The sequence below is a fragment of the Solea solea genome, chromosome 13 (genome assembly GCF_958295425.1).
Source record: "Solea solea chromosome 13, fSolSol10.1, whole genome shotgun sequence".
NCBI classification, from domain to species: domain Eukaryota; kingdom Metazoa; phylum Chordata; class Actinopteri; order Pleuronectiformes; family Soleidae; genus Solea; species Solea solea.
The window spans coordinates 4,225,795-4,244,660 of record NC_081146.1 but is presented as its reverse complement, the minus strand read 5'-3'; the positions used below and the strand labels follow the sequence as shown (position 1 = coordinate 4,244,660).

General features: G+C 40.2%; 1 protein-coding gene across 2 annotated transcripts; it reads left to right on the top strand.

Moving 5' to 3' along the window:
* Positions 1 to 1,234: 1,234 nt before the first annotated feature.
* On the top strand, positions 1,235 to 16,602 carry sh3d21 (SH3 domain containing 21). Of its 2 annotated transcripts, none has more exons than XM_058648668.1 (17): positions 1,235 to 1,463; positions 1,968 to 2,125; positions 2,228 to 2,285; positions 3,003 to 3,112; positions 3,545 to 3,635; positions 3,713 to 3,774; positions 3,859 to 3,898; positions 4,336 to 4,430; positions 5,531 to 5,632; positions 5,975 to 6,026; positions 10,280 to 10,330; positions 10,420 to 10,537; positions 11,901 to 12,057; positions 12,586 to 12,660; positions 12,756 to 12,952; positions 15,137 to 15,200; positions 15,860 to 16,602. In XM_058648668.1, exons 1-17 carry the CDS (start codon positions 1,460 to 1,462, stop codon positions 15,890 to 15,892), a joined length of 1,467 nt encoding a protein of 488 aa, XP_058504651.1. In that variant the 5' UTR covers positions 1,235 to 1,459; the 3' UTR covers positions 15,893 to 16,602. The 2 variants fall into 2 exon arrangements, with proteins under 2 accessions (XP_058504651.1, XP_058504650.1); XM_058648667.1 differs by having other exon boundaries at positions 1,237 to 1,463; positions 11,898 to 12,057.
* Positions 16,603 to 18,866: the final 2,264 nt, after the last annotated feature.

The window sequence follows — 18,866 nt, the reverse complement described above, 5'->3', positions numbered from 1 at the left end:
TAAACATCAACATAACTTAACATACATTCAACAAAAGTGAATAAATAAGGTGTCCAGAGGTCCGGTCTATTTTTAAATGTTTAAGCCTCGTTCAACAGGAACAGTACTGACTCACAGACGTGTTGGACTCTTATAGAAACAGTAATCTGTACACTGTTTTCTGTTCTTCATCTGAAAACAGGCTCTGTCCAGCAATACTATCAGACCTGACTGAGGGAGCATTTGTGCGTATACAGCGGCAGCACAGATGTGGGCAGGGGCAAGAGGCCAGGTAGAAGTTAAAGTTTTTGTGGATGCTTTGTGTTTTCAGTCACACTCCAACCTGTGTGCCTCCATCTCGCTTTACTAGAACAATGTTGCTGTTGTCTCAACATAGAACTACTTCCTGTGAGCAGCATGCTAATGTCACTGGGAAACACTGTTCTATGAAAAGGAAGTCACATGGAGGCTTAATCAGCATTATGTGAACATTGTTTTTTTCTTTTTATTTCATAACTAGTACCTGTAGCCAGTGTTCTGTAATGATACTTTTATTGTCAAAACACACCATAAAGTGGTCGTTTTCTTCTGTGATTTATTGCTCCTTAGTCAGAGTCATGATGGTTATATAATCACAATCAGTCATAATCATATGTACATCTTAGCGCCATGTGTGGCAGTTTGTATAAGACTGAACGCAGGCCAGGACAAAAGAGGCCGGTGACAACCACTAAGTCTTTCCTGACACCACTAAATTTGTCAACAGAAGCAAAAATGAGGAAGTACTTCAATGGAGTCAGCCTCCGTAAATGATGACCAACATATTAATAGGATAACTTGAAATGCAACAACGGCAGTCTTTATGTAACAAATGAGTGCATTTGATTGGAAAATACCTTGGTTCTGCTTTCTATAAATGGCAGCAGACAAAAGCAGCATTACAGGAAGAAATTCCAATCTACAAATACGAATAAACTGTAACAAAGTCCTTTTTGATCAAGGTTTTTTATGCTATAGTAAAAAGATAAGATTGTTTTGTATTAGTAAAGTGTAATTGTTTTGCTTTATGTGGCCTTTTGTGCTCCAATTCTTTTCTCTTGTTTGCTACTGCAGATAAACTTTATTGTTACGCTGCTTTTTAAGTTGTACACACAAACCTGTCCTGCCTGTTTCTCTCCCCCTTGCTCTCTCTCTCTCTCTCCCATGCTCTCTCTCGCTCTCTCTCTGTCTCGACTGTATGACCCGTCCTACTCCTTCCTTGCTGTTGACTTGTCATGACTCGCCTCAGGAAAAGTTGCTCAATGTTAATGTTTGACAAGTAGGAAGAAGAAGGGCCTTGACTGCTCTGTATCTGCGTCTTAAGAGAACAGAACACAGCCAGACTCTCTCAGTTCTCCTTCTATTCATGAGTTTGTCTGTTGCTTTGTGAAGGAATTAGTTTCAAATCAGAGGAAGGAAGGGAGGAAGAAAGAAACACACAATGGGTGAGTCTGCAGTATTGCTTCTTCTTTTGGAGAAATAAACAGAATCTCTATTATTTTTCATCTCATGGCTTGTTGTTTACTGGACTCGGAGGACTTCAGCACAAAGGCTGTACATTTGACCAAGTTAAATTGAAATGCAAATGAGAAGAAGTGGCACGATTCCCACTGAACAGCTCTTTGGCCCAGGCTAATTATATGCAGCTGTGTGTACAGGGTAAACACTTTTGTATGCATGTCAGTGCATGTTAGAAAACAAACCAACGATATCTAAAGTTCTTTTAATGTTGCAGGGGGAAAACTGTTCACTACTTGTTAGGAATGATTACTAAATGAAGAAAACGTCTGGGTTGATCTGTAGTAATCCACATTCCACTCGCTGCTTTTATCCCTCACTACGTTTTAGTGCTTTTTGAAATGTCAGGACACATCAACTTTCTACTTTCCTCACCAGCCTTTGTGCACACAGAATCTAATTTTCTGCCCCATTTACGGCTCCCACTGCAGAGGTGCTGGTGCTGATCGACTTCGAGGGCACCATGGGAGACGAGATCACAATAAGGGCAGGAGATGTGGTCAAGAAAGTAACCAAGGCTGGCGAGGAGGGCTGGCTGGAGGGGGAGCTGCGAGGAAAGAGAGGCATCTTCCCTGCAAACTTTGTCAAGGTCATTTTTTTTAACACCACACCATTCACTGCAATGTGTGGGCTCATGCTCATCCGAGGTGTTACAGTATGCCTCCTTCTGTTTTGTTTTGTTTTTTTACAGGAAGTGCCAGTCTATTTGATGGGTGACAGCAAGAGGGAACCGCGAAGCATTAGAAAAAGTATGTAAGCAAATCATGATTATTTCACCGTTAATAAAATAAAAAGTTTAAAGAATTGTATCTATTTTCCTTATATAATATGAAACCGCAGTGGATATTGTAGTCTTTTGTTTTCAGGTGGACAATGTTGCCATTTGGAATGAAACCTTCCATTAACTATCCATTAAATCTGTTGAAACATGCAAAATCAAGATTTAACTGTCTCCCAGCATGACAGCACCTGGTGGATTAGATCAGTGCCAGTCAGTAACAGATGATTTTAATACATTTCATTTCCTTGTGTCTGCACTTACTGTAACGTGACGTCCTGGTTTTAGCATGCATTATAGAGTTGACTTAAAAATAGACTTGACAATGCTACTCAAATCTGGTTGGTTTATCTGCTGTAACTGTTACAGCCTGAAATCACAAGTTGTTCGAGTTGTGGTCGATGTGGTGCATGCGCTCAGCGAGACGCTGTAGCGAGCAAGCTGACAGTAAATGTATGTTTACCACATCCTCACCACACAAAGCCTAATTATAACGTATGAAAATAAGACACATAAAGACAGACAAGAGTCTTTTAGAGATCAGACACGACAGAAACGTGAACCAGCACCCAGTAATTTGCTTTGTATCCCTTTAAAAGTTGACGTCCCCCCCCCCTTTGTTAAGATTATTAGCAGTGGGTTATGAGCTCTGCTGATGGGGTTGACGATTCTTTCATTGTGTCTTCAGCAAAGAGGATAAAACAGACGAGAAGATGTGAGGTACTCTTCGCCTACCACGCTCTAAATGATGATGAGCTGGAGCTTGTAGTCGGTGAAACTCTTGAGATCATCAAAGAGGTAAAGTCTCTTTTTCAGCGCCGCTCAAACACAAATGTCATTGACTTAACGCGCTCTGCACACAAGTTGTAGCAGGCGACAGTTGAGGTGCCCTAAGCAAAGTAATTCTGAAACCTGCGTGTTGTACTCAAGTTTTGGTGAAATATCTCGACTGCCATTGTTCTCAAGAGGATTTTATCTTGAAACTGATTGGAGTCATAGGTGTCAGTGTTGTTTTGTATTCGGCCTACAGCCTGACATACTGTTTCACAGACAAACGCCAGTGTTACATAATTGAATTCATGTAAAATCTTCAAACTGTCAAACCATCAGAGCTTGGGGATTGTGATCTCTAGATCAGTACAGAAGTTTCACACTACATTAAACTCACACATTGCTTATTACGTCTTTAAAAACTGTCGCTCTTCTCTCGGTGTGATCTCTCCTGATCAGATTGAAGATGGATGGTGGATGGGAGTGAAAAACGGCAAAGTCGGAGCGTTTCCTTCCAATTTTGTCAAAGAAATCTTTGTTTCTCCCAAAGGTTAGTCTGAGTTTCACATTTAAACTATAAAGCGTAAAAAACTGCTGAAGTCAGGATTGTTCATACTCCCTTTACAGACGGCAAGCACAGTGAGGGCAAGACAAGACCCAAACTGACAGACGCAGTGTTCTGTAAGGAGGTACGTACAAGAGAAATACCTTCTCTGGAACACACACCAGCCATTTTCATTCATTAAATTCATTTTGTTTTTGTCTCGATGAAGATGTCTCAAAAAGCAAGTCTGAGGAAAAAAGACAAGAAAGGTCAGTTTGTCATTCTTCTGTCTAAAAGTCAGTATTGTTTGTTTCTTTGTTTGTAAATTGTAGCTTAAGTGTTTTCAAAGTCACACCTCAAGGACATTCTCACGTCAGACGGATCTAATTTTGGACAGCATTTGAATAGCAAACAAACAGGTTTATTTCATGACATACCAGCAACGCGATACACGTGAGATTTTACATACTTTTACCAGAATGGTTCATGGGTGGAGTCACATTTCAAAACTCACAGTAACACATTTTAAATAATCAGTGCACAGGTGTGTGGAACTCCCATCAGAGGTCAGAGGTTCACAGCTTTTATCTGCAGTTAGTCATGACTGGGCTGTTAAGATTAATCATTACTGCTGAAACCTCTTACTCCCATACACACACACAGGGTCTACAACACTCTTAACAAAGTTCTCATTGTGTCTCCTCAGCGGTGGAGTATTGCCAAGTCATGTTTGACTACAAGGCTAAAGCGGAGGACGAGCTGGAGCTGAAAAAGGGAGACATTGTTGTGATACTGAGGAAGGTGTGAGCCCATTTTGTGGTTATGGACTGAGATGTTTTGTTTTTGCTCATGATGTCATGCGTTTGACGGACAAACTCCGCCAGGTGCCGGTTCCTTTTCTAACTAATTAGTCGTATTATCTACACAACCAACTGGTTGTGTCGCTTCTCAAGGAAACCATGTGTCACAGAGCACAAGATGACGCACACGTGTTCAAAAGGTGCTGATGTAATACTTGAGCACGTATGACTTGAGCCTCTTAGACAAAGCAAAAGCAATTGTGAGAGTTAATGCCATAGCTTAGTATATTCTAGCCAGTCACCTATAAAAACAGACCTGAAACATAATAATGTCTACATCAAGTTACATACGAGTCCAGGGAAGACCAGCTATATCTGAGACAATCTGGTCCACTTTGGTTCTCCATCACAGAAACGCCAGATCAGTATTGACCCTAATGTTATATCGCTCCGTGTTTATAAAGTCTATTTAGCCAAAGAGCAAGCCTTCTTCTGAGAAAAGTCAGACACGTTCAACTACTTTCAGTTTCTTCAGAGCAGCTTGACTCACAGTATCTGTTGCTGCGTTCAGGCTGACGTGGTAAACATGTAATCACAACATACGCAGGACATCCTGAAGTTGACAGAAGATTTTCCCAGAAACATCGAGTTAACGGCTCATAAATGTGAAGAGGTTAATGTTCAAATGGGCTCATCTGGTGAAGATGGTAAACAATGCTATTTGAACGCAGCGTATTTGGGATATCCTGTTGTACTCAAATGCAACTGCTGGACTGGCCAAAACAAAGGCTTGATAACAACACACACACACACACAGAACGTGTGTGATGTCAATATTTACTCAAGGTATTAGTACTCTACTATTTACACAGACAATATTTGTTTCCTTGTGTGACAGAATTAGCATCAAGCACCTTTAGGACAAAAACAAGGACAACAACTCACTTCACTCATGAAGTCCTATGATAAAGAAACATTATGGAGACGGCATCCACGATAAATCGATAAACAAAGCAGCCATTTGGTGACCTCTCATGCAGTCATTTCACATCCCTAACCCAGTTTGAGCTTCTAATGTGACTCTTTAATCTCCATCTGAAGGAAACAGAAGATGAAGGCTGGTTTGAGGGCGAGCTGAACGGACGCTGTGGCCTCTTTCCTGATAACTTTGTCATGGTGATACCGCCAGTGGACAGTCTACAAGTGAGTGAACCTAACTCACAGTCTCATATATATCTGAGCTTCCACAGATTCCAGAGGTGTTAGACCACTGCAGGACACGCTTTATAGTAACTAATATTGGCTATACATTTATTTTTTCTTTTATTATTTTTGAGATGTCTTGACTGCAAAATGTGTGTTTATCTTCAGCAGGCTGAAGACTGCAGCCACTGCAGTGACTCAGCCTTCTCTTTAACATCCTCTGTTTGGGAATTACTCACTGAAAATTCCCCCAGTGGAAAGAGTGCGCAGAATAGAGATGTCTTTAATGCACAAGGGGAAATGCGAGGCAGCATGTTGAGTTTTCCATCTCTCTTCTTTTAGTCTGGGACCACGAGCCAACCGCCTGCACGCAACATCAACAAGAGACTCTCAGGTAGGAGAACAGTGTGTATCCAGTAGCACGGGGACATAAGCTGGGTTGGGCTTTCGTGTTTTCAAGGTTCTCGTTTGACTCGTGAGTTCTGGCTGCAGTGGTGTTTGGCCCGACTGTGTGCCGTTTCAGCAGATGGACAAATTGGCAACATCACAGGGCTGGGTGCTTTTTTGGCATGTGGTATAAAAGCAGTCACAATGGTCCCCTGGTCAATGCCATTATTTCAATGTGCCTCTGTAGGACCTCCTTTAGTAAGCCTCTACATATTAACACACTATACTGCAAGATAACTTTATTCATTATTTCAATTTGTTTCAAATTAAAAACCTTTAAAAAAAAAAAAACCTTTGATGTTTTCATGCGACCATACAAAGTAATGATTTTCAACTAAAATTACACATTTTCTGGCATTATAATTGTATTTATGTTTTTAAATTTCATAATTACATAAAACCATGGTTCTCAAACTGTGGTATGTGTACCACCAGAGGTACGCAAGCTTCCTGTGGTGGAAATATTGTTCTACTATATATACCAGGGTATGTGATCAGAGTGGAGCTGAGGAATTCTGACCAGTGTGCATAGAAAATTAAACAAAATGACAGAACATGTTAATTAATTAATTAAATAAATAAATATAGATATAATAATAATATAACCATAATTACAGTCACCTTATCTCTCCCCCCATCTTGACCTAATTTCACTATACCAGTGTGAAGTATATGTGAGGAAGCTAACTTTGCTCTATTTACACCACTGTATTTTAACCTAGTTTCCTCAGGTGGTTCTTGGTATAAAAAGTTTGAGAGCCACTGACTATTTTCACCGAATATAATTAGCTTCACAAACTTGTTAAGCTATTCATTTAGTCATCAGGCAAAGGCTGTTTTCTCCTCACTTAAAGAAATGCATCATTTAAATGATGCATTTAAATGATGCATAGTTTTTTTTATTTGGTTTTCATTCTAATTTAATTTATTTATATAATGTATTTTGATAGGGACTCAATCCTGCAATATACATGCTGTACAAATGTAGGGTTTACATATAGAGGTTACAGCTATTGCTAGGTTCCAAATTTGAGACATTAGACCTTGAATTGCCACAAAAATAAATGTACATTTATTTTAGTTGAGTAGCCCTAAAAAAAAATGAAAAGCCCATTAACAGCACTTGAAACAAAAAGATGTGGAAACAAAGCCTGCAAGATGCAGAAAGCAGGATGTGGCTTACGGTTAGGTTTCAGTTTAGGAACGCTCTCAGTGGTGCAAGATGCAAATTTTGCAAAAACATTTTACCAAATAATGTCGCTCTCCACAATTCCTCCTCACACTTGGTTGGAATTATAATGCATATCTGTTAACACATTGGTGGATAAACACTTGTACATAATGTGCTAAAAACTTCAGAAATGTTACCTAAACTAACTAAATATCAGCACTGTCACGTTTTCTACATCACCACCGCTCTGTACAGCATGACGTTTTTCCTGAGCACAGTATCTCACAGGAAGTCTCAGACTATAGTGAAATGGGGGGGGGGATGGTTAGACTGGTCATGTGGCACAGTTCAAGAGTCTTGGAGGAAGCGGGAGGGGGGGGTGTAGTTGAGGAGAGGAGAGCTGTGTCGCACAGATTTTTACAACCAGCACAAGAAGCAGCGGTTGAGCTACAAGTGCTGAGTGGATTGTGTGTTGTGATTGAGGGAATGTTACACAATGCTTTGAAAAGTCAAGGTAGGCTTCTTGTGTTGTCATCTGCTCTGTTATTGTCAGAGTCTGAGGAGTTTTATGCAAAGCGTTGTGCTCGATTTCAGTTCTTCTTCTTAGATTTTATTTGAAATATAAGCCGGTATGTAACCAAGGTTTCCTTACAGATGCTATCTGGTGTCACGTATTTAGACTTTGATTGCAAACAGGCACTGTTGTATTAAATTAATAATAAATTCCTCTCATGTAGTTTGCAATGATCTCTGCCATTCCATGCAACTGCAGCTTACAATATATGTAGACCAGAAGAGATAGAACGCTTTATCAAATGCAACACAACAACTTTTTGCAAAAACATTGTGAATAATTGATAATAATTCAGTTAATATTACTTTCATTCTTAACAGTGGGCATGAGGTGGCTACAAGTAGTTTGCAGAGTAGCAAAGAGTTGCTAATGCTGCCAAAGCAATGATGATATAGTTTCTGCTGTTCTTGGCTGAACCTGACCAAGCCCGAGAGAATATCGACTGAACACAACCTGAAACTGACAAGCGTTCTATATTTTTTTTATGGGAGCCAAACACAGTTAGAATAAGCTGAAGCTACTCTGACTGTCATGCAGGTGGTTGTAGCATCGATTTATGGACACAGCAAAGGACAGTAGTTACGAGCCCCATGACCACACACACACACACACACACACACACACACACACACACAGATACAAGTCCCACCTTAAGAGTTACCACCAGCACCTACGAGTACAATAAACTTTCAGTCTTACACTTACGGACCATCAGTTCTTCTTTATCAACTCTTGACCAACTGTAACTACTGATAAGTGTTCATATAATCCAACCGTGGTGGTTTTATTATTGTTGGAGTAAAAAGGACGTTGAACACAACGCACAGTGGACGTTATCCTGTCATAAATAGCACACTCTGGATATAAAGAGAGACACTTGGTGAATCCTTTGTACTTTGTACCCATTATCTCTTTTTTTACACGTTATTTTTTTTATTTCACTACAATAGACTATTACCATTAACGTGACCAAACCTGACCTCATGACATTTTCTGACTGATAAAAATACTGGCGATGGGAAGAGCAGCCTTGTCTGAGAACTCCGTTTGGACGGTGAAGTGTTGGAGCTGAAATGCATTAGCGTGATTTGATTGTCTGCAGTATTTGTATAACATGACTTGATTGGCCGGTGCTTCACCATTGTGGTGTAACTAATGAAGTGAAAACAATTGGGTCACAGGAAAAAAAAACTCATCGAGTCAACATGCAGCAATGATAAGCTGGTGTAAAAACACACGGGTACTTCCAGAGGAGGAGAGCTTGCTTGGCTCAGGACTAGGGGTAGGTCAAAATATCGAGTTGGTGAAATCTCACCATCCTTCCTTGCACGATACGATAGTCGATACGCCAGGGCAAATACCGCTATTTTAATTAACAAATGAAGGCACTCTAAAGTAAACAGTCCCGGCCAGTTTCACTCGCCAGGCATCGCTACTTCATGTCTCCTCGTGGAGATGCTGGCTGAAGAGGGAGTTTACAGTGGTGATGGTGGAGAAAGCCATGTTACGAGATGCTCCATCCGAGTTTATGGATTTTGTTCTCCATGTTGTGAATGAATAGAGAAATCCTGCACTTTTAACTTTTCACGGATGTTTTGTTTTCTTCAGTTACACAGATATTGAGATATTGTGTATCGCTATTATGTCTTGCAATACATGGATTATCATACAATCGTTATTGGTATTGTGGACCATGTATATCATATTGTGAGGTACCCGTGATTATATTTCACCTCTTAAGGATGTGGTACTTTTTTTGTAAATAGCCCAATCCGTGCAAATGACCTTATTTATTTATTTATATGTTTATTTCGGTCAATGCTTAATGCTTTAAAAAAAAAATGTTTTAAAAATACCTGGTCTGATAAAATAAAAGCCACAATATCACTCAGTGAGACTAATTTGAAAGCTCATATTGACTGGACACAGGTTTGATAATTAATAACGTGCAAATGTATTGCAATAAAAAGGTCTTTACTTTGAATTATATCACAGAACAACCCACACAGGAGATGCGACGGCCAACCGCAGATTTGATAGAACCGGGAAATGTCCTAGAGTCTGATGTGACTTTGAAAACATTAAAGAATATTTAAGGGATTGTTCACCAAATCACAGGCCACGTCCGGAGGGAAACGGCACGGAACATAAATGATCTTTTACTTTGCCAAATTTAAAAAAGTTCCCTGTAAAGATGACTCAGAACAATGTAGCACACATGCCAGCACTGTAGTTGCACTGTTAACTTTCTGTTTAAAAAACAGAAGACGATGTTGTAAAAGTTAGATATAATAACAGAAACAGAGACAGAATGAGCCGAGCCAGGGGAAAGAAAGAGAGATGATGTCTGTTTAAGTTTACAGTTTGTGCAGTCACTGCTCAATTAAGTGCACAGAACATACCAACATGCAACTATTTGGGGTTAATTTAATTTTAATGTTCTTTTTTTTTTCAGTGAAGGCCGAGGCAACACCAATGGAGAAAGGTGGTCCAGCAAAGATGAACGGTATACATTAATAAACAAATCATTATACTGGGACATATTTAGTCCAATAAAAAAAAAATAAGGAGTAATGTGATGAATCTACTTCACAGATGATAAACCAGAAGTTAAGGACCTGAGAAGCAATCCTCCAACCAAAGTCAAGCTGCCATCATTCAACAAGCCAAGTCCGCCTCCTGTCAAAGACAAACCTAACAAGGTTTCACCCAAGTGAGTGCTGTCACACAGTTGTGATGCTCTCTTGCACCATTTCTCTTCATGCACAACAATTAGCATTATATTCCTTACTCGGTGCCATGAGCAGTGATTCATCTGCAACCTTTCTGAGGCAAAAGAGAAGCACTTGCGGGAAATGTCAGGAACACTTTCTCCTCTATGGTCTGGCACCAGCAGCGGAGCCTTTAGATGTTAAAGGTTTTTGTTGCTGCCACCAGTTGCCATGGTTTCCTTAAAAGAAGAATGCCAGGATGCCCGACCTTTAGTGGGCTCAGTGGAAACTGTGGGATGAGTCAGATCGAGCCTAAACACACAAGCGCAGCCCATTTCCTGTTTCCTGAGCAAAACACGCACACAAACATGTGCTTGCAAAATTACACTCACAGAGACACAACTGAGAAAACATAAACAGCCCTGTCATAAGGGGGCTGCTAATAGTGGGTGACCTTTTATAAAAATAGTTTCCAAAAATGGTTGGGAGGGATCATTTTCCAGCTTCTCACAGAACGGCTCTTACTGTTACATAAACTTTCCCCAGTTCTTAACATTTAGTCTGGTCGTTTAAAAGCGTCATATCTGATAAAAACCTGTGTTTAAAGGTTACTGAAGCTGAGATGCAACTCTGGAGACCTGCCACCATTTCACTTTACATTTCAACTCACACTACAGATGAGTTACAGGAGATTCATTTTAGGTCCAGAATTGTCCAACCTTTCAGTTAAGATGTTTGTGAATATGTTTTAAATAACATTTATTTAAATTACAGGAATTATGTCTTTATCAATTAAAAATTATATAAGGTGTGACTGATATGGCTGTAAATGAGTCACTATATTACGCACAAATTTGCTTTAGCTGATATGAATTGGGTCAAGATATCCATCTTGGTCAAGATTGCCATCTTTAAAAATTAAAAAAGGGCTACAATTCCATGGTAAAATGATCATTGATGCTCTTAATGCATCACTGTTTTCCTTTGAAAACATACAAATAGGATAAAACCAGGATTTTGAAAGTCCTGTAACGTTTTAACCGGAGTTAGCAAAAATACAGACGTCTGAGGGTGTTTTGGTTTTTGTTTAATTTCTGATTACTGACCTTTCTGCGTCAATTCATAATCCTTTTAATGAGAAGCATGATGCATCTGGGAATGAAGTTGTTTTTCACACCCTCATTTCATTTATACCGTGAAAGTGAAACACATGCCAGGAAGACAAACAGCTGCCATGCTTTGCACCTGCAGCTATCAAAGCCGAGGAAACCAGAACAAACATTGAAACTGAACAGTCTGTGCACCACAGTTGACTATTTCCCACACTTTTTATTTACTTCATAACTTATTTCTTATTTCCAGTAGAACCAATGGTGACGCGGCTCCTTCACCAAAACAAGCTGAGGAGAAAGAAAGTGAACAGTTTGATGGAGTGGATGTGGAGACGGAAAAGCTGAGCCATCCTACAGCAAACAGAGCCAAACCCCCTCAGAGGCGACCGCCATCAGGCCAAGTCACAACAGTATGGCCACTCTTTTGATTTCTTTATGACAACTGTTGCTTTAGAACTCCAATATCCTTAGTCTGCCTCTGTTGAACTGAAACAGTGCAACATCATTTGTGTGTAACTCTTATTACTACAATATAGTTTTTTTAAATGACAGACTTGATTACTGTAGCCCAGATGTGACGACATTGTTGCTTATGTGGTTGTGACTTTTAAAGTCAATGATAGAAAAGCTTTTCCAAAGTATGCCATATGCACTACTACACATTTCCCTGACTCACCCATTTTCAACAACTACACAAGAAAAGTCATAAATGAGCAAGAGATAAGAATTTCAATGTCAACAGATCTGAGTGCAACACAGCCATACGATGTGTTTGAGCAGGTGAAAAGACCCAAATGTTAGACACACCCACGTTTTTATATTCCCACTTTACTGTGAAGGCAGCAAGTTTGGGTCTGACTGGAAATGGAGAGCTCGTATGAAAGTTGTGAGAACTGAATGTCATTACATTTATGGCCGAATCTGACCCACTTCCACAGACTGTCACTGACCAGACAGAACCAGAACAACTTTCAAAGAGGTTCCAGCCAGAGATTTTACCTGGCTTGAAAAAGGTTTGTGGTTTTGACTGACTTTTATATGCAATACACAAGTGTTGGAATAAAAAACTGAGATGAGATTAAAACTATCTAAGGATTGTTCATTTCAGGGTACCGAAAATCTCCTGCCATCACCTCCAAAGCCTGAGCCTCAACCCAAGACGCCGCCTCCTGCTCGACCATTACCACCCAAAGTAGTTGTGGAGGGCCGTGCTGTGGGCCCGAAAGAAAAGCCGACATTGGAAAGCCTGCAGGCTGAGATCAAAGAGCTGAGAATGGCTCTGGAGCTGCTACAGACACGACACGCGTGAGTAACTCATTTGCAATGTCTGGAACCCTGACGTGTATCACATTTAAAATGAACTTATGACGATTGTGGACAAAGCACATGCAGGTCGTGACCAATCAGTAACAACGTTCCCTTGCATTTCTCAAAGTGGTATCCTTAGTAAGTTACCTGCCAAGTTTGAACCACTGGACAGTTACAAGATTATCAGCCGTTCCTCAACTAATAGAGACATTTAGCATTTCTAATGTCTTTGGTATTAAACAAAACAAAGTTCTGTTTGGTCAACATGAGCGTGTGCACTTACAGACACAGGATTTGTGGCTCTGCGTATATGTTTTAACTGGAGTAGATTAATGAAATGACTCAACAGGTCCATATATTGCTACCATTTTTGAATAATGCATGTCATACATCACTTGTCACTATTCTTTCACTTAAGTCACACCTGTAAAAGTACCACAACTAACCCTGTGATCATACTTATTTGGTCAGGCTGGTGTCAGTTTTGAGACAATATTAAAAGATGGTTTAGGTTTTTTGAGGGGTGGTTGTGTAAAGGCTGAGCTGGTTGCCCCCCCAGTGCACCCCCCCTCAGCAAGGAACCAGCTTGAGACATGAAAAACATGGCTGTAAAACATGTACACAAGGATAAAGTGATGTTAGCCATGTGACAAAAGGCTCGCCTTAAGTGAATACAATCAGTTTGTCCTTGTGTCTCCACTGGCAGCCGTGTCTTCAGAGAAAGCGAGCATCCCCGTCTCAAAAAAATATAAAATTTTAATTTTAAAGGCATCTCTTCACAAATTAACAGCAGTTGTTAAGCAAGCCTTGTTTATATCACACTGGGAGAGATGGGTCTGGAAATATTAGTCATAATCAGCACCGGCCCAAGCCTTTATAGGGCCCTAAGGAGAATTGTATTTGAGGCCACACGCCCACAACCTCGGAGTAGCATGTGCTTGATTATTATTGATACAAGTGTAATACTATCAGTTGCATCCATTATAGTTGTGTTATTTACACAAAAGCAGATGTTTTGTTTTTTTTAAACTTAGAGTGCAGTAAGTGTGGTGATGCTGAACTTGAATTTAAAGTAAAACAGTTTAATGGTTTTGGTTTTTGAAACTAAAACCAGATGTGCAAATGACAAATAACCCCCAAATAACTTATATCTTATGAATAGCACAGACTCAGATGATGTGACAGTATGATACAAATAGTTGTTTTACATTTAAGACGATGAACACTGTCCGAGACGCACTCGTTATTTCGATTCTCAGCTAAATCAGAGTTAGTAAAGAGTTTACTCAGCAGCAGATATGAGTACTGTACTGAAGGATGTGCCCGTGTGTCAAGGACGCTGCAGTCCTGCGCTAATGAGTACATGCATATGAGGATGAGGAAGAGGAGGAGTCGTCCGTGTGTGTGTAACAAGCAGAGTGTGTGTGCATCTAATGCACTGTTTAAACAACCAAAAACCACACCATTGACTTTAGACCACCAGGTTTATGTCGGTCAATGATGCAGTGGTTTTCTGCTGCCTCATGAGAGCAATGTGCCAACACTGTGCCCAACCACAACTCCTTTTAAGATGAACACAAATGCATTTGAGACCTACACAATGTGGGTGCTGGGTGTGCAAATAACATCTGCGTCATTTGGAAACTACTTGTAGTCTGAGCTGTGCACTAAACTGTGTAAGATAGAGCCTCATATCAGACTTTGAACAGACTGTTCAGGCAATCTTTTCGTTTTCGAGGGACTCGTAACATTAATGCTTATATTATGTAGTATTGTTTAATATAGTGCAACAATACGATTGTCATGGCAGCAAAGTGGGTTTCGGAGGCTCCAAATGGTCCAGAAAGCATCATCTTTACTGACTTTTCTCACACTATAATCAACATCGTGACAGATTCGACCATGTTCTTCTTACAGCTTAGATACAAGCACATAGTAAAGCATTTAAAAATATAATTAATTACATTCCCTGCACAATCGCACCGTGTGTTGTTGACTATGTGCGCTTATGTTGAAATCAAAGTCATTTGTTTTAATCAGCAAATCTACTAAAAATGACTTTCAAATCCACTTGCACCATTTATGTTATTTGACTGAAGTGCCAGCACAAAGCGCAGTTGACCTATTTAGACATATTCATGTCTACAGTCTCCTCTTTTTGCCTCTGTCTCTTTTGATCAGGCACGACATACAGGAAGTGAAACAGGAACTGCAGAGAGAGAGAAACAAGCAACTGGCACTGCAGGTAAGTGAAGCGTGTCTTGAGATTTGCATGCAATCATACTGTGTGTGTGCTGCGCATTGTCAAATACACAAATCACTTAGCGGTGATCCCTTAAGTAGCAGGATTGATTGTAAAAAGGTCTCTTGTTGTTTAAGTGATTGTAGTTTGTTTGAAGCATGGTATAAACACTTCCCTGTATACGACGTTTATACACAAAACCTGGCTGCCAGTGGTAAAACAAAGAAAAACTGATTTTAACTCACATTGACATGGTAGCTGCTGGGCTGTTGCTGTCTCATTTGGTAAGTTTGAGTCACTTAGGTAAATCTGAAAAAAGGATTTCAAACACAGATGTCATAAAACAACACAGATGGACTTAGTGGTGGAGGCAGCAGGGGATCAACAACTCCTGTAGGCCATGATGCCAAATCAATGATTTTCTCTATGGATTCTGGCAATGGACCATACGTGATTTACAATGTGACAAAAACTTAATTTTCCTGTTGGAAAAGGTTGTCTAATAGGGAGATAAAACATCAAACATAATCAAGATATTAGCGAGAACAAGCATGGGGTGAGATGGGGAACTCACTCTGCAGCCAGTGCTGACTATGTGTCAACACCACAGACAACCACGCTTCAAAAAACCTGAACTATTCCTTTTTTTATGTCTTTTCCAGGAGGAAGTGCACAGTTTGAGGATGAAGCAATAACCAACACACACACACACACACACACTGTGACTGAGGAGGCTGTCTGACACTGTGTGGACATTGCAGGCCCTCAAACTGCAGATTCAGACATTTGTTGTGCCACAGAGTGGAGAGGAAGAGGACGAGTGGACTCTTCTACTGCAGACACACAAACCACGGTTACATCACAAAGTACAGTTGAAGTTAAGATCAAACGACTCCTCTTGCACTGGGCTGGACAATCTGAGAGCCTCTGAAAACGATGTACAGCACTGTTTAACTGTTTTTCAGCATATCTGAATGCTGGAAATGACAAATACTGGGTTATGCTTAGTAGCAAATTAATGTTTTACATTGTGTTATTTTATCTGACAGCCTTCAGGTAGTTTTTTTCTTCTTTTTTTTTACTAACATTTACATTATGACTCAGCAGAATGTGTAATATATGCAAATGTAAATAGGAGGAAATAGTGTAAGTGAAAGATTTAAAAGATACATTTATATCATCAAAATGAGCACTGTTATGTGAATGTTAGCACCTCAACTGTCAAAGCAAATGGACTGACATGCAGGTGAATCGCTACATGTGAATGTACTGCTGTATTAATCCACTGGGGGGCACTATACGACCATTCGGAAGTGTTGTCAGTGAATGCTGGATGACTGGGGATGCACTGGTGGAAGTAAATTTACCTTAGAAAAGAAATAAATACATTAAGAGTGAGCGTCAACATTGCTTTTTATTTAAAGACAACATCTGAAAATGCCACAGAATTCATGAAGAGTCTGTGATCCACCCCCCGCTGTTCCACTGCCACTCAGAAAAACTGAGTCACTGCGAAAGCTCTGAACACAGTGACTCATTGTGATGAGTGTGAACATGGAGAAGATAAATGTGGAATTATTTGCACCCACCATAGAGAGAGCTATTTCACTTGACCACATTTGGATCACGACGTCATCACAATAAAGGCACATAGGTTTGGATTTTGGCTCCGAGTGGTGGTAGTTGTGGTGGTGTGTTCCTGTCTTAGCGTACTATGGAGTGTAGCCGCACATCTGGGAAACATCTGGAGCTCGTCAGTGACCGGGTGCTTCTGAAAATGCCATGGGAACGTACTATTTTTAAAAACTGTTTTGAAGAATGGTCATCAAGGACACATTCACGTTCCCTCTCGGGCACAGGGTGAATTACATGAGTGTAAACAAACATGGTCAAATGATAGTGGAAGAATTGACTTTTTATAAAGATATAAAACAATGAATGTCTTTTCTTAAAGCTCTGCAAATGAAGGTTTTATTTCTTCCACTGAGGGACCTTTAAAAGCTACATTTATCTCAGTGATGATGGCGGACACTATAGGGCGTTCCTATTAATTATTATAATATAACTATTGTAGGACTTTCCTGGAAGACACTTTGTGCTGTGGGTCAGAGATGACAACAACTCACAGTACACAATTCATTTTGGAGACATTTAAGACAAATGGGGGGGGGGGGGGGGGGGGACTGCTGCTGGGAGAGTGTTTGTTGAAAACCAAAGAATTTCTGAGTTTAGAGGTCAAACATTTTGTGATAAAATTAGAAAGAGGAGCTGAACTGAGAGAGAACGGTTGTCCTCTGTCTAAGAAAGACTGTCTGGATAGACTGATTCAAAGACAACCTCAGGGGAAATGGTGATAAATCTGCAACACAGTGACTCCATTTTAATAACTTTATTCTCTCTGATGCATCTGCAACTCCAAAACTGCTTAAACGTGATCATTGTAATTAAAAAGAAAGAATTTATCTATTTAAAGGAATGGTTAAATAGCAAGGATACAGCTATATGTTATTAAGGGTTGTTTTCTGGAATTAGCCAAAGCACCACAGATGACAGCCTTATATTTTCTATTATTATCATCATTGTGGAGATCTTTCCCACGCTGTGAAGTGGGTCAGATTTGCCCCAGGGTGGATTTTCCTCATGTACGGATGTATTGTTTCATAATTGTCACAGTTTTTAAAACATGTTTCTAATTACATCCTGCTAAAAAGTCAATCATGGGTCTAGTAAAACATATTTTGAGTCCTATGATTTTGAGGTTTATATAAATATAATTATACACAGCTTCTTCAAAGAGTCGACGCCATCGACGCCACCGATTTGTGAAAGGCCTTTGACCACATGAGGGGCCTTTCCAAGACAGCAGAGAGAGGACTTCAGTGTGGTCTCCCACTGAAAACAGAGTGAGCCCCAAGGCAAACCTGAACCCTGTCTGCTCCTACAGCACAGTGTGAACTTTAATATGACTATTGTACAAGTTTTTGGCTTAATTTCCTCTCCAAGCAAGAGGTCCCGCCATGCAACACTACACCAGCCACACAGCACGCGGACAAAGGACTAAAGTCTCTTGCTTCACGTTGGCCGGCAGAAAGAATGTGGACCCTTGCCATACCCTGATGAGAATTTAGTATACTTTCCTTTTATTAATAAGCCAAGAATTCATCGTTTCACAACGTTTAAATCACCAAACTACTGGAGATTGACATGTGATAATGTGCACCGCAAACATTCATCCGGTTCGGGCCATTAATCAATGTTCTCTAAAGTCTTTATTGGCAGCCAAACAATATTCCAGTAATTGAACTCGCTGGAACAAATTTATAATGTGAATACAGAGTTGGTGTTAGCCATCTTTGCTCCGACACCGTCGCTCCCCACGAGCATGCACCAGTGTCGGAACAGCAGCGTTTCCTCCTCCTTCAAAACCACATGAGAAACAGGGCCTGACACCGACTATTATGTGGAATGTACTATGTGTGGGCTACTCCTCTAGAGACTGAAGGGAACGAAAGAACATATTATTTACTGAGCCTGTTCTTTCTGTGGGGTGGGCATTATAATGCCAGGCCAAGACAAAGCCTTTTCCTTCAACACATTAATGAGCAAACTGAGCCAAATATCACAGTAATAAGATGGAAACAGTAGAGGCAACACCAGAGCAGTACTAAA

What these genes read in the sequence shown, in the direction of transcription:
- sh3d21 (XM_058648667.1), top strand. An exon ending in GAGGAAAAAAGACAAGAAAG is followed by an intron (nt 3,899 to 4,335) that starts GTCAGTTTGTCA and finishes GTGTCTCCTCAG; the next exon opens with CGGTGGAGTATTGCCAAGTC. An exon ending in TTGTTGTGATACTGAGGAAG is followed by an intron (nt 4,431 to 5,530) that starts GTGTGAGCCCAT and finishes CTCCATCTGAAG; the next exon opens with GAAACAGAAGATGAAGGCTG.